This window comes from Triturus cristatus, chromosome 3_1, assembly GCF_964204655.1.
Source record: "Triturus cristatus chromosome 3_1, aTriCri1.1, whole genome shotgun sequence".
NCBI lineage: Eukaryota > Metazoa > Chordata > Amphibia > Caudata > Salamandridae > Triturus > Triturus cristatus.
The window spans coordinates 138,107,655-138,123,809 of NC_140583.1; the positions used below are offsets into that span (position 1 = coordinate 138,107,655).

The 16,155-nt window shown below is 43.4% G+C and overlaps 1 protein-coding gene across 3 annotated transcripts in view; it reads right to left on the minus strand.

Moving 5' to 3' along the window:
• The window catches only part of LOC146859836 (zinc finger MYM-type protein 1-like), a 59,752-nt gene that overhangs the window by 14,350 nt on the left and 29,247 nt on the right, over positions 1-16,155 (minus strand). For 2 of the 3 annotated variants that reach the window (XM_085643577.1, XM_085643576.1), the window contains exon 5: positions 13,098-15,767. The exons of the other annotated variant lie outside the window; for it this stretch is intronic. In XM_085643577.1, coding sequence (XP_085499703.1) covers positions 13,271-15,757 — 2,487 coding nt within the window. In that variant the 5' untranslated portion in view covers positions 15,758-15,767 and the 3' untranslated portion in view covers positions 13,098-13,270. Of the gene's footprint in view, positions 1-13,097; positions 15,768-16,155 lie in introns of those variants that run through there. 3 annotated transcript variants of the gene reach the window in all.

Here is a 16,155-nt window from a genome sequence, read left to right on the forward strand (position 1 = left end):
ATCAAACTGATCCAGCTTGTGAGTGTTAGGCCCTATTACCCAAACCTTTCCTTGAGCGTGCTTACCTATGACCTGCCATCATAAAACAACTTCACTGACCTTCAAACGACCCTTGCTGTGCACCAAGCTTCCCCTAATCCATACGGCAAACTCGATTTGATAGAGTACAACAGTGGATTAAAATCATAGGCTTCTCTTTAAAACTTTACAAAACCTCCAAGGAAAAAGATAGACGAATAAATAAAGTCTACTCAGTGATAACTTATGACATACTCACCAAATTATTGCACAGAACATGCTTTTGACAACGAGCCAGTACTCGTGTTTTGTGCTTGAGAAAGGCTAGGTGCGTTATGCCTTTACATTGTTGGCAAAAAAAGCATTGGCATAGCCAATAGGTCTCGCTTTTTGGACTTTAGAAGTATTTAGTTATGCAGCATAATATCCTTGGTGCAACAACATCAACTGTTGCATGGCTAAAAACTTATAAGGTCCCAAAGGTGAGACCTATTGGCTATGGCAATGCTTGTTTACATTTGATGTCTATCGTTGAAATGTTAAACTCCAACAGAATCAGTGTGCGCCTAGTTGAGTAGGGAAGATTAAATACCTTTTGGTAGGCCGTTATGTGTAGTCGCTCCTGTTTTTCAGTGAGTTGCCCGGAAAGAGGAGGTGGCCGTTACTCAGTGTAGGAAACAGTTTTGCTTGCATGACCCGTCGGATACCCTTTACAGAATGGCACTGGAGCTCGTGATTTAATTTGCATAGCCCGTAAGGGACCTTGTCCGCCTTCGCTTTGAGTGCCTTGGCCAGCGAGTTCGGTTTACCATTGTCTATGAATTGTATTCCAAAGTAACTGTATTTGTTGTTAGTGGTGATCCTTAGCGGTCCAAGGTGCCATTCCAACAGGTACTTTTTAGGTTTGTGACCAAAGACCAGGACCTTTGATTTTGTGGCATTGGAGCAGAGTTTATTTTTCATATTGTACAGATGTAATTCCTCTAGTGCCGTTTTCATGCCAATTCTGGTGTGATCAAGTGATACCAGGTCATCCGTGTATTGCATGATGGGGAGTTTAAGATGGTCTAATTTGGGCGGAAAGATGTTGACTTTCAATAGCGCCTCGCCCAAGTCCACAGTGTATAGGTTAAACAAAGTGGGAGAGATCTCACAACCCTGTTTTAGCCCTTTGTTTGTATAGATCTTGGCCGTCATGTGAGTCTGCGTGAGCTTGGTACGAACCCATGTGCCCGTTTGGAGCGTCATAATAGCCACCAAAAGCTTCCTCCGAATACCACACTTTTCAAGCTTTGCTCAAAGAATGTTGCGATCGATTCCGTCAAAGGCTGCACTGTAAACGACAAAGCAGGCATAGAGCGGTGGGGAGGTGACCTTTGTGGCTCGTGTTGCCAGGTATGACAGGGCAATGGCATTGTCTAGCGTGGATGAATTGGACCGAAATGGTGTCTGGTATTGGGGTATAATATGATTTTTGTTTATCCAGACCTCTAGAACTTTCAGGAGCACTTTTGCAAACGCTTTCCCATCAATATCCAACAAGAATACTCTTAACGATCTGCACAGATATACATTTATTTACAATAAACCAATCACTTCTAACAAATTATAATAACCATATTGGTGATATGTCTCCCAGTGTCTTTCGACCGTGTGTCTGCCCCATGTGCCTTTGTTGGGGGATAGGAGTTAATCTAACTTGAAAGTCCTGGCGAATATATATATTATGTGCCGTGGGGTCACGCGGGGAGGGGGGATCCCACCCAGTACGAGGGGCTTTAACCCAGCCATGGTTCCCTCTCTACTCTCACTTTAATTCTGCTCGTCAGTTGATCTCGTTGACCCAGAACTAACTTCCTGTTGGTCTAGTGCCTCCTCCTCTCTTTCTTCTACTTCCGGTTCATGCCTTGTCTACCACTCTCTCGGGACCTCTGTCCAGAGCTCGCTCAGTGGGCATCTTCGGATCCCCCTTGCAGCTTCCTGAAGCAATGCTCTCTGTTCTGCTTTAGCCCAAGTGTCAACACTATTTTCCCACGTTTCTATTCATGGAGTCGTGTGATTTCCAGTGTTAGGCTATTAGTCTCCTCGCTAGGACAATGCAAGCTCAATAAATCTGTTACCTATCTTTTAGGCCTTCGGTCCAGGAAACACGCCCAGTAAGCCAATCTCTATTGTGTTTGCGAGAGTACGCACCAGAATTTTCTTAATCACATCTAGTACCTTTGTGGAAATCGGCAGAAATCTCGGTTAGCATGAGCTGATGCCATTTTGTTTTGGCATCCACTTTAGTTAGCCATGTGCTCGCCATGTGCTCTTTCCGTCTTCACTATCGCCGGCTTTGCTATTCTGCCTGAGTCATCAACTATAGTTAACTCCTTCAGTACTGAGCCAGACCACTCCGCATACTCAGAAAGGCATGTAGCTGCTAGAATGCACCTGTTCAGAGTATATCTGTCAGGCTATTCCAACTGATGTAAGCAGTTTAGTTTCCCCTCCCACTCTGTTGGCTAAGTGATTTCTATATGTCCATATATGTGAATAGCTATTCTTGTGTATACTTGTACCGCCTCTTTTTGAGTCTCCATGCTTACACTGTAACAAAAAGGTGTACAAAAGCACCCTGGTTTCTGTACTCCGTGTACTGCCTGAGGGTTCTGTATAGATGTAGTCCCACTCATGAGTGATAATAAACTATTGTTTTGATATTACAGCTTCTGTGCCAATCTCTATTTTGTTGGTCTGAGGACTAAAGGGCAAAGAAGGGCGAACCCTTGCACTGGTGGGCCCCTGAAAAGGCTCACTTCCACAAATTGGTGCCCGCCACGTGGAAAACAACGGAGACGCGGCCGCCCGACGGAGTGGTCTTGACAGAGGTTTGGAATCTCGCTAAGGACATACGCTGCACGAGGAGACCCTTGTCTTTGCAGACCAAAGTACTTTTTTCCTGATTTGAACCTCCAGGTGGTGACTGGTCCCTGACTGAGAGCCCTTTGGTGTTCGTCTTACAGTGACCATTAGGTCGAATTCAGAACTTGGCAGTTGGAGGCTGGAGACTTTTGTTTGGTAAGGTCACTACAGCGGCACTCTTGATTTCTGGTTTGGTTGGCCAAGATTCTGGTTTGGTTTGGGTAATATGTATGTTGCAACATGCATAGGTAGGCAATGAGGAGATTTTTCTCTAAGTTATGGATTTTGGAACGGTACTGTATTTGTGATTAGTACCATTTTGTTATAATATTATATTTACTATAATATTTCTGGCATGCCTGTTTCTAGCACGCTTCGCAAGATGTGTTGCTTTCTTGGAGGTACCAAAATGGATTTACAACGAAGTCAGCCGGCTCCCCCTGAAGGGACGCCGAATAGGTACATGTATGTTAAACACCGTATTTCTTCCAGAATGTATAGTGCATTGTAGAATAAATACACAAAAAAGAATCCTGATTTACAATGGCCACTGAATGGGTCATTTGATCTTAGAAAGATTCAGTATGTGGAACAATGTGTGTTCAAGCATAAAAGCAGACAAAATATGTTTGTGTACGTATGGTGAGAAAGAAGTGCAAAAATATCTATATGACAGCACTGGAACTGAAAAATAAAGAGATGAAAGAAATAAAAGAGAAAGAGGATAGGGAGCGTCATCTGGAGGTAAATGGCCAATACCCTGTCCGGCACCCCCGCCTCCATATACTTTTCCCTCTGCCCCTGAGGACGATTTAGATATCGGTACATCTTTCTCAGGTCAGAAAGGGACAGATGCAGAAGGTAGATGGCAGACTCGCTCTCTGTTGTCTGCAGAGCGTACGGTCGCTCTTACATCCACTGCTCGTAAAGCAGCTCGAGGTACCACCTCTGCTCCAGACCTTATAGCGATGGTTCAGCAATGGCCAGAATCTGAGCAGTTATATTTTGCAGAGTCATTTACAGGGGAAGTAATACTTAGTTTTAGGAAATATTCCGATGATCTAGAGCCTGCTGAAATAAATTCTGATCATAAACAATTGAATGATAGTCTTTTTCTCCCTTCCCAGTTGGCCGATTTAATTAGACGAGTGGTTAAACTACGAACTGATGCATTCCGTTTAAGAGAGGAGAAAAAGACAGCTGGTACAGTTCCAACTGAACAAACAGTTCAGACGCCCATGTCACATGATGAAGATCCAGGGACAGATAAGGAAACCAGTATTTCTGTAGTTCATGGGAAACCAATGCGCGAAGATGCGCCTTTCTTTGTTCCTCATAGGGGTGCGGGTACAACTGACAATAAAGATTCAACTGATGCGAAGGGATATTTTGTTTATAATTGGGTTTATACTCCTTGGAGTAGAGCGGATGTCATGGCTCTTAAACCTGCTTTACCTGACCCGCGGAAAAATCCGGCTGCTTTTTATGAGGAAGTTGAAGGAGCTATTAGTTCTTGCACTATGACTTTGCCTGATATTGACATATTTTTTGGGCTTACCTTACCCCCTGATATGTGGAGATTGATTCGGAAAGTAGAGGCTCGGACAGCTTTCGGAGAAAATTGGGTTGAATTAGAGAGACAAGACGCAGCACGAGAACCTGCACAGATATTAGACCTCCCAAAGGCTATAATAACTAAGTTGAAAACTCTTATACCTCCTAAAAATATAGATTGGACTATGTTAGCGTCTTGTAAGCAGAAAGTGGCAGAATCAGTTTCTGTTTTCTTTAAATGTTTTGAGGAGACATTCCATGACTTTAGTGGGAAGTCATTGACAGATGACACGGGCAAGCACCTGTTAGTTGACAAATTTGTCGCAAACATGTTGTCAGGAATAGCTAGTTGCCTAAACGCCAGCGAGAGTTCATGGACTACGTCTTCCCCAGTCTTTCTTTTGACTATGGCTCAGCCTTTTGAAGGGCAGGAATTGGAAACAAAGGGCAATGAGGATAAAAAGGCTAAAGACTTAAAGACGAAGGTTATGTTAGCTCAGGTTTATGGTCCATCTTATAGAGGTGGTGGTAGAGGCGGACGTGCGATGTATCGTCCTGATGCACCCCCTTTCCCGCGAACAACTTTGTCTTCTGATCAGTGTGCTTATTGTAATGAGCTGGGACATTGGCGTTTTGAGTGCCCTCTTTTGCATGGACAGCAGTATCAGCGTGGGAGAGGACATATGAGAAGCCGCCCAGGGAACTTAGGAAATAGGGGAGGTTTGGATGATCGTACTAGGTTTGAGGCAGTTGAGCATACTCAAAATTCCTCTAATACTTTTGACAGGCAAAATCAATATCAAATGTCCGATTATCCGACCAAGGATTTGAAGGGCTCTAATTATGCATAGGAATGCCTAGGATGGGGTAACGAACCAGTTGAAGTCTCAGTAGATCAGAAGGGTCCATATGTCGATGCAAACGTCTTGTGTTCTACTGATCAGTTTTTGGTTGAAACAGGAGCTACTCGTAGGCCCTGTCTAAACAATTGGTTCCTAGGCCTCTCCTGTCTGGCTTAACAATAACATCGATAGGATTCGAAGGGACACCTTCCCTTAGCCCACTGTCACAGCCACTTGCATTTCATGTTGATAAATTCACTGCTGCATGTCCTTTTCTGCTTTCCCCTAACACGCCGGACAACATTGTGGGTCTCGATATGCTGAAACATTTTCATGCTACCATGCGTTGTTCCCCAGAAGGTGCGCGTGTTATTTTGAATGATAACTATCCTATGGTTGAGAAGTCTTGTCCCATTAGAGAATATATTGCTTTGGCGTCACTACCTAGTACCTTGTGGGCTACATCAGATACCGATGTGGGACAAATGGTTATCCCGCCAGTCCATATTCAAGTAAAGGAGGGCGCTTCATTGCCTCGACTGCCTCAATAAAAAATATCTTGAGAAGGTGAAGTGACACTAATACATATTGTTCAAGATCTGATTAAAGTAGGGGTTGTGGAAGAATTACCTTACAATATTTGCAATAGTCCTATCCTTCCCAACTTGAAAAAAGACGCTGATACTAAAATATACAGGTTTAACATTGACTTATGAGAGGTTAATAAGATTGTAGTGCCCCAAAACCCAGTAGTCTCCGACATCACGATACTTCTTACTATGGTTCCTCCGACTGCAACTACATTCAGTGTGATCGACTTGAAGAATGCTTTCTTCTCGATACCTATTCATCCTGACAGCCGTTATTTGTTCGGCTTCACTTTGAATAATCGTTCCTTTAGATTTTGTAGAGCTCCACAGGGGTATACAGAGAGTTCAAGCATCTATAGCCGGGCATTGAAAAGACAGCTTGATTCTTTTCTTGTACCGAAAGGGGTGGCTCTCATACAATATGTTGATGATATCTTGTTGGCTGCTGATACCACTGAACAGTGTGAAGAGGGAATATTGTCATTGGTATCATTCCTTGCATATCATCATAAACTCTCTTGGAAGAAATTGCAATATTGTAGACAGCAGGTTACCTATTTAGGTCATCTCCTGTCTAAGGAGGGATGTGCACTCACATCAGACTGCATCCAAGCCATTTTAGACACACCAGTGCCCCGTGCTCAGAAGGATGTTCGTGCACTGATTGGTCTTACTTCCTTTTGTAGGCAGTGGATTCCTAGTTTTTCTTACATTGTCAAACCCTTGTTGGCCCTTTTGACTAAAGACACTCCAATGCCCCTCCCATGGACTACTGAATGTCAGGATGCTTTCCAGCAGGTACGTCAAGCTCTTTGTTCTGCACCAGTATTAGGAACACCAGACTAAACTAAGCCCTTCACACTTTATGTACACGAGAGGGACGGTTGCACTCTCTCAGTTTTAGTACAGACACACGGTGATGAGCAGAGTCCTTGTGCATATTTCTCAGTTGTCCTTGATGCAGCGCTGCCTGGGTGTTTGAGCGGTGGCGGCATCAGCTGTGTCCATACGTCAAAGTGAGGGAATAGTCTTATTTATCACACAGATTGCTTGTGTTAGTGCCTCATTCAGTTGATGCCCTGTTGAACCAGACGAAAACGCAGCATTTAACTATTGCTCGCTTGACAGGATATGAACTGACACTCTTGGCCTCTCATATCACACTGAAAAATTGTTCGACTTTAAATCCGGCTACACTATTGCCATTCCCAGCTACTCCGTCTCAGTCACAAGAGTCTCATGATTGTATATTCCTTACTGAGGAACAGACAAAGGGTTGGGTTGACCTACAAGATGTGCCTCTTTCTGAAGTTGATGGGGAATTGTGGGTTGACGGGTCTTGCTTGAAGTTGCCCGATGGCACGATATCAGCTGCTTATGCAATTACGACACTTCAGACGGTTGTCAAGACAGCTGGCATCCCACAGAAGTCAGCTCAGGCAGCTGAGTTGATAGCACTGACGAGGGCATGTGAGCTTAGCACAGACCTGCCTGTTAACATCTACACCGATAGCCGATATGCCCTTGGAGTGGCTCACTATTTTGGGCTACTCTGAAAGGAAAGAGGCTTCCTTACATCACACGGGACACAAATAGTGCAAGGAGAATTAGTACATAATCCCCTTACTGCCTTGACATACCCTATGAAAGTGTAGTGCGCATAAGAAAGTGACTGATAAAATAGGACAGGGCAATGCCTTCGCGGATCACACAGCTCGTGACACTGCAATGCAGCGAAGTACTACATCCATGTACGTGGTTAAGTCACAGGCTGAACGTTGGCATGATGCCAGGCAAGAAGTGCTGGACTTGCAGCGATCTGCCTCTGCTGATGAACTGCATAAATGGTCCAAGGAGGGAACAATGGATGATGAGGGCTGTTGGAGAAATAAAGACATGACCAGGTGGAAACTACCCACAGCCTATTTACACTTCATGATTCATATGGCACATGGGCCGGCACATGTTGGCGCATCCTCCATAGCGAAGTTGCTGACGCAAGTTTGGGATCATCCAGAGATTGCCGGCACGGCTAAAAAGATAGTCCATTCTTGTCTGAATTGTCTCCAGTATAATCCTGGAAAGGGAACACAAACTCCAACAGGAGGGTTTGCAATACCAACAGCACCTTTTGAGGTTCTGCAAATGGATTATATCCAGCTAGAACGCTGTAATAACTTGAAGTATGTTCTAGTAGTGTTCTGTGCGTTTAGTAAATAGATAGAGGCATACGCTACGAAAGATAATACAGCTCTTACTATAGCTTAGGTGCTTTTAAAGGAGTTTTTACACAGATTTGACATTTGTCGAGTTTTGTGGAGTGACAACGGACCCAATTTCATTGGGCAAGTTTTTGAGTACCTTATGAAAGGATTGGGAACTAAGCAGAAGTTCCATGCTGCTTTCCACCCACAGTCAGCAGGGCTAGTGGAATGATACAATTCTACCCTCAAGCTTAAGTTGTCTAAAATACAGGCTTCCACATATTTGAAATGGCCTGATGCACTGCCCTTGGCTTTGCTATCCATCAGATCGGTGCCACATACACGATCTGGCCTCACACCGTATGAGGTGGCCAAAGAATATTTGGGGGATTTCTAAGCCACGCCCTATACATGATGTACCTTGTGTATTGATGAGTAACTACCTGTCTGTCTCAGTTAACTGACAGCTTGTCTTCTATTTATCATCAGGTTCGAGAAGCTCTTCCTGACAAGTCAAAGGGTGAGGGCCATAATCTGCAGCCAGGTGACTTTGTCGTGACAAAGTCCTTCCAGAGAGCTAATTCCCTATCCCCGATGTGGCGCAGCCCCGAGCAGGTGTTCTTGGCGACCAGAACTGCAGTCCGAGTGACCAATCGGAAGAACTGGGTCCAATCCACCCACTGCAAGAAGGTACCGTCCACCTTGGTGGAACCTGCTGCGCTGAAGGACTATCGGGACATCCTGGATTCAGAGAGAGACCAAGCTACGTCACCTGAACAACCTGAGGAAGTCTTCCCAGACCACATGATCCCTGGTGCATCTCGATATCAGCTGCGACCCACGGAAAAGTTTGTTGCCGAAAGAGACTGGTTGTTTACTATGTGCGATCCTACTGTCATGCTGCTTATGCATACAATGTGGCCCGATGCTTTGTTCCCTTTGTATTTCGGCTGGTATACCCACCAGACACAACGTCAAGAATGTGAACGCCCAATATGTATTAGACCAAGAAGTTAGCGATATGATGAAAATTGATGTGCAAGATGTTTTCCTTGTTCCTTCAAAATCAAGAGATGTCTTCAGCTAATGCTAAAAGGATCGTCTGTGGAAATCGGCAGAAATCTCTGTTAGCATGAGCTGAAGCAATTTTGTTTTGGCATCCATTTTAATTAGCCATGTGCTCCCCATGTGCTCTTTCCGTCTTCACTGTCGCCTGCTTTGCTATTCTGCCTGAGTCATCAACTATAGTTAACTCCTTCAGTACTGAGCCAGAGCACTGCGCATGCTCAGAAAGGCCTGTAGCTGTTAGAATGCACCTGTTCAGAGTATAACTGTCAGGCTATTCCAACTGATGTAAGCAGTTTAGTTTACCCTCCCACTCTGTTGGCTAAGTGATTTCTATATGTCCATATATGTGAATAGCTATTCTTGTGTATACTTGTACCGCCTCTTTTTGAGTCTCCATGCTTACACTGAAACAAAAGGTGTACAAAAGCACCCTGGTTTCTGTAATCCGTGTACTGCCTGAGGGTTCTGTATAGATGTAGTCCCACTCATGAGTGATAATAAACTATTGTTTTGATATTACAGCTTCCGTGCCAATCTCTATTTTGTTGGTCTGAGGACTAAAGGACAAAGAAGGGCGAACCCTTGCACTGGTGGGCCCCTGAAAAGGCTCACTGTCACACCTTCTTCCAGAATTCTCTCAAATTCATGCATTCCCAGGTCATATGTGCAACCCCACATCCGCTACTCCGCATCTAGGGTAACACCGTGTCGCGTCGCCTCTTGTGATATTCAGTCTGTGGGGCGTCAGGATACCATGTGCATATAATTAAATTGTATCGCTTTAAAGTTAGAATTCCTGGATACTCGTCTGGGGTTTCTAACACCCTACTCCATTCTTTGTCCGTTAGTACTCTCCCAATAACCTCATCCCATTTCTTACGAGTACGGTCCAGTGGTTTCTTTACTATGTCTAATGGGGACCTATATAACCATTTAATCAAGTGTCTAGCTGCACCCAACATCAAGATTGTCTAAAGCACTCCGTGCATTTGCGGCTCCTGAAAGTTTTTGTGCCATAAGTCCCCAAATTTCTTAGTCAGAGAATGGTACATCAGAAATTGCCCATGTGGGAGATTAGTTTGAGACATAAGGTCATCTATGGGTATTAATGCCCCTAAATGAAAGCAATCTCCCACCGTGGTTATCCCTACTGTTGTCTATTCTGTGAGCTGAAGTCACGTGACTAAGGTGACAGGTCTCCATATGGGATCCCCACTAGTGGTATCTCAGGAGCATAGGGATGGTCCATGTTTATGTGTCAGTGACATCTCTTCCAAAAATATAGTGTCACTTGTAAAAGCACGTTGGATTTGGGAACGATAGCCGCTTGGTGCAACAGCTTGGCCTCCAGCTAATTTGGGATGTTTCTCCATCCATCTTTCAGCAATTCGAGATTTCTACCCTCCACCCACTGGGCTAGCCATTGCAGTTGGGACGATAAATAGTACAACTCGAAGTCTGGTGCACCTAATCCCCCTCCTCTGGTGCTGGTTGCAATATCTCCAAGGATAATTTGTTCCACCCTCCATCCCATATTGGTTCACCGAGTGTCTGGTTTAGCTCTGCGAACCACGTAGGCGTGACTGTCACAGGAAAGTTCACAAAGTTGTATAATAGTCTAGGACGCATGATCATTTTTCAGAGAGCTATACGAGCCATCAAAGGTAAGTTAAGGGCACGCCAAAACTGCACACAGGTTTTTAAGGACCTTAAAACCAGGTACAGATTGCCCACCCTCAGGTCTGCTAACATATGATATATTTGACCACTGTGGTATTTAAAGGAGCGAGGGGACTAAGTCAGGCCCACGGGGAGATCCGCTGGGAGCGTACCCTCACTATTTAATGGGAAGGCATATGTCTTGGTTTTGTTAAGCATAAGTCCCGCCAGTTTTGCATAAGTGTCCATTATATTTATTGCCTGTTCTGATATTCCCTCTTCATATTTCATTCAATTTCCTCTCTAATATCTCTCACCTTTTAAAAGTAAAAACAGCCACTGAGTCAGCTAAAAACAGCATCAGTATCACTCCCTTGGATTCCTTGACCTCTGAGACCAGGTCATGAACAATTTGCAATAAGGATTTCACACACGACGAGGCTGATTTTCCTTAGAGGAGTGCTATCTACTCTCGGCTTCCCTGCCGAGATGATTGTGCTTGTGCTTGTGCAGCTGGTGTAGATATGTTGTTTTAGCTTCATCATCATAAGATTTCTTGCAGCAGTGATCCAACTGGCATCAAATGACTTTTTCTCTGCCTTACTTGTGGGGTAAACAATTTCATTTTTATCTTTTAGCATTTTACTTTCTTTCGGTACTGGATCAACAAAAGAAGGACTCATAACTCCTTTACTGTGCTCTATGCACATTGAGCAGGATTGGATGGGACATTGACGGGGCAGGTTGCTTTTTACTTTTGCTCTCAAGGTAAAGTCAAGATGGAAGCTTTGGAGTTTGCTCTAGGATCTGAACCACTGCTTCCAAGGTGCAAGGGTTCAAGTGTGTGCTCTGGAGTTAACATATCCATGCATAAAGATTAGGATGAGGTGTTGATCTGACCATGTTAGAGCAGTGGCGTAGCTAGAGCTTGTGGCGCCCGGGGCTATCCCTCAGATTGGTGGGGGAAGGCATGCACTTCAAAGAGGTCCGAGAGACACGTAGTATCGCCGCTAATAGTTACCTTGATCATGCAACTTACATGCACATACATGACACGGTCCAAGGCTACACAGTTGAATACAGCGGTGACTGGCAGTACAAAAGAGAACACACAGACTGCATGATCTATCTGGGTACTCAGAAAAACCGCATGTGACATCCATCAGAGAGCTGCGTGAACAATTACCTGGTAATCCCCTCAACACAATGCAAACATGCACATACATGACACTGTTCATGTAACCTTCATCTACAGCTGACATTAAATGACCATACATCATGGTCGCCCTCATTAAAGCAGTGGGGACCTGCACAAACGTGATGTGCTCTGTGGACCCAAAACTAACTTAACAGTGTCGAAGCCTGTGATTCTTTATCTTTCAAAAACTGCAAATTAATTATTCACAGGGAATGCCTCACTGTGTGCCCTTAAAACTAGACGCAGCACAAAGGGGTCAGTCAGCTCCACCTTGCCAACACAGACCGGATACAAAGCCCACTCTGGTGGCCCAAAGGCAACAACCAGGGGTCGATCCCTGTCATTACTTCCAAGCAGCAGCAACCAACTCCCTGGGAATGAAAAGACATGTGCTCTTGGTACCCAAAACCAGCTTGTAATAGTGCATCTCTCCTTCACAGCAGCCTGAGCACACACATGATGCACAGCCTGCCTGGGGGCCCAAAGCTAAAATACAGGGAGGGGCGACACATTATGATCACTATCCTTAAACACAGTTGTGGGGGCCATGGGAACTTGTTCAACTCTATCCAAGACCCGGGACAAACTGTTCCGGCGCTGCGGCACTCCTTGAATATTCAGAAGAAACAAGAAATATTAAATTATTCTGCAATTTTGTTTTCACGTTACTTTCATGGTAACCAACAGTGTTAAAAGTCTACAAGAACAGTAAAATCATAATAATGTGTCAAGTACGGAATGGCAAGGCTTGCACACTGCCGGGTGGGGTTTACCTTCAGCCCCCTGCTGGTGTGTGAAGGGAGGGGAGTGGAGGGTCCATTGACCGGTTAACTGCGGAGGATTAGGACAGTCAATCAGATCTTTATCAATAACCTGTCGTTCGGTGCCAAAGACCGCTCTGGCCTCTTCCCAGATGAGAGGCCTGGGGTCCCGCATGCCCACCTCAGAATCTGTACCCCAAACATGGCGGGAGGGCCCACTGCACAAGAAGGGTGGGGGGGGGGGGGGGAGGAAGACAGACATGAATTCATTATAGTAAATTCACTGAAAACAACACTAAGGTTAATATGACTTTATTATTAGGTCTTTTAATAATATAAAAAAAATATTGTTTTAGTTAGCAGCCCCTCTTAATACACACCAAAAATACAACAAAAATTCTAAATGATGTATAGGAAAGTAAATGAAAACACTATGTTTATTTTTCAAGTAAAACTTAAATCCAACATTCTAAAATTTTATTTTTCTTGCTTTTCTATTGGCAAAATCATCAATGACATCGTCGAAGTCTACTTCATCACTCAGTTGCTGTTCTATAGACAGTATGGCAAGATTTCTTAAACGTAAGGCACTCATTGTAGATCTTAGGTAATTCCTAATCAATTTTAATTTAGAAAAACTCCTCTCACAACCAGTAACACCTACAGCAATTGTGAGGAAAATTCGCAGTAGTATTACAATATTTGGAACGGAGTTCTCAAGACTGTATTTTAGAATAAACTGCAAAAGTTCAAGGGGACTGTCCTTCCAGGTCTCTGTTTCGTGTTGCGTAGCAGCAACAGAAATAAAACTCTGAAGTCTTTTTCTCTCAACGAGGAACTCTTCCTCATTAATGTCATCATGATAATGATTTAGCTGACATTCGTATTTATCATTCAAAAGATTCGATGGAGTAAGGAAAGCATATTTTTCAGCAAGAACATGAAGTTGTAGAAATCTTGTGGTGATTTCTTGGATCACTCTGTCCAGTGAAGAAAACATTTCTCTCCTCAACTCAGTTTCGTATGACAATTCGGCATCTCGTGATTCTTCACCTGCCATTAGTTTCTTCTTTCTACACCGACGATCCATGACTATCCCAAGATCATCACAAATTTCTTTGGCGTAAGCTACTGAATTGTTAACTAATTCACACCTATTTTCAGTTAGAAATGCTTTTAAAGCATTGAGTTTTAGGTCACATTGTTGTATATTCAATCCTTTGGTTTGGAGGTAGACCTGAGTGTCGTTAATTTCTACAAGGACGGATTCCCACAGGCCAAGAAAGCACAGGAAGGAAAAAGATTGTAAAGCAACAAGCAGCACACCAGCATCTGACCTGGTAACTCTATTTTCTTCTTCACCAGTCAAACGTTCTACAGCACTTAAGATTTTTGAGTAATTATTTTTTACAACACTCACAGCATCTCCCCGTGCACTCCACCGAGTTTCTATTACACGCTTGACACTTTGGCCAGTGACTGAAGTCAGAATATCCCAGCGATGGGTCGAGGAAGAAAAAAACATGAACAAACGCTCCACAGTTCCAAAAAAGGTTACAGAATTCACAGCAACAGAAGCTGCATGTAAACCAGCCAAATTCAGCGAGTGATTTGTACATGCGACAAATTCTGCTTTTCCATTAATTTCCCTGATGTGTCTTTGAACGTCAGTATGTTGACCAGCCATCACAGCAGCATTATCATATGCTTGTCCTCTACAATTTTGAATATCAATTCCGTTGCTTTCTAAATTCTGCAAAATCATAGTTGAAATATTCTCAGCGGTTTTACCTTTTGTTTCAATGAAATCGACAAATGATTCCACAACCATCACTTTATTTCCATTGATCATAACATAGCGTAAAACTTGGCTCGTCTGATCCTTATGAGAAATATCAGGGGTGCTGTCGAATATCATAGAAAAATATTTTGCTTCTTTCACTTGCTCGATAACTTTGCTTCTTACTTTTTCTCCCAAAAGTTCTATAAACTCATTCTGGATAGTAGGCGACATATAGGATTTAGCATACTTTTTTCCCAGCTTAATTCTTACAGTATGCTCACGTAGCACTGGATCGTATTTCGCCAACAAATGAACTAATTCTAGAAAATGTCCTCTATTTCCTGTTGATTCAGGTTCATCATCAGTCTTGCAATGAATTCCTTCTCGGTGACCCCGTATAGCCAAATTTTGTTTAGCTATGAATCTAATGATATCCAACAATCTTGAAAGTATCTCCCTCCACTTCTTTACTTCGTTTTCAACTGGTTCTTGTGCCTTTTTGTCAATTGTTGCTCCACATCGGATTCTAATTTCCAACTCCTTCCATTGTGTGAAACATCGAACATGGGCCACACTAGATTCATGATCGAAAATTATAGGATTGAGTTTCCACCACGTGTTGAATCCATCTGTAGAATCAAAATTTGAATGACTTCTGTCTGCAAATAGTCTGCAACAAAAGCAGTAAAGAGCTTTCTTGGAAGGAGAGTACACCAACCACGATCTCAACATTTTTTTATTATTTGGCAGAGTTTGAAAAAACCACTCGCGTGTAAGTTTTCTGGTTCGTCCTTTGATTAAAGCACCCTCACAAATGACATCACCAAAATCAGAATCTAGATGTTGAACCACAGACGCCCCTTGTCCTACCAGTAAGAGACGCGTGTCATCTTTAATCCTACTTGGCCAAAGACCAACATCTTTTAAGTCAACAGCTGGAATTTCTTGTTGGTTACACCCCTGATCACTTGTTGAAGTTGAAGGATCACTTGACTTTGATGATGGTTTAAATTCAGAATCGGAAATTGCTTCAGTAACAGTAGTAGTAGTACTAGTAGTTTCTGTTTCGCGACTGAGGTATTTCAGTAGTGCACCTTCATACTTTTTTAATTGTTCCTCTCTGGCCTTTTTCTTTTTTCTAAAGGCTGCACCACTTGGTTTTATTCGCTTCATCTTAAGTAAGCTTGAAAGAATAAGAAAAAGAAAGATATTCATAATAAAAAGAATAACGGATAAATACATGCATTTTAAAATGTTAGCTTGTAGTCTGCTCTGTTTAAATTGCAATAAAATACAGTGAGCTAAGAAGGGCATGCGACTCCTAGACCTTGTAACCCCCACTGTCTTGTTATCTGACCATTCTGTACATTGATGACCATACGGAGGGGGCGTCACATCACGTCCCAGCTGTCATAGCGTGGCAACTCGCCGGCGAGGTACATTTTGTGAGCAGTGCAGTGCTTGCGGGCATAGATATAATTTAGCTCCTGCTGGGCCCCCAGAGTAAATACAACGGAGGGAAACAAAAGCACACAGCTGGTTATCTCTTCACAGGTACTTAAGAGAGGCAT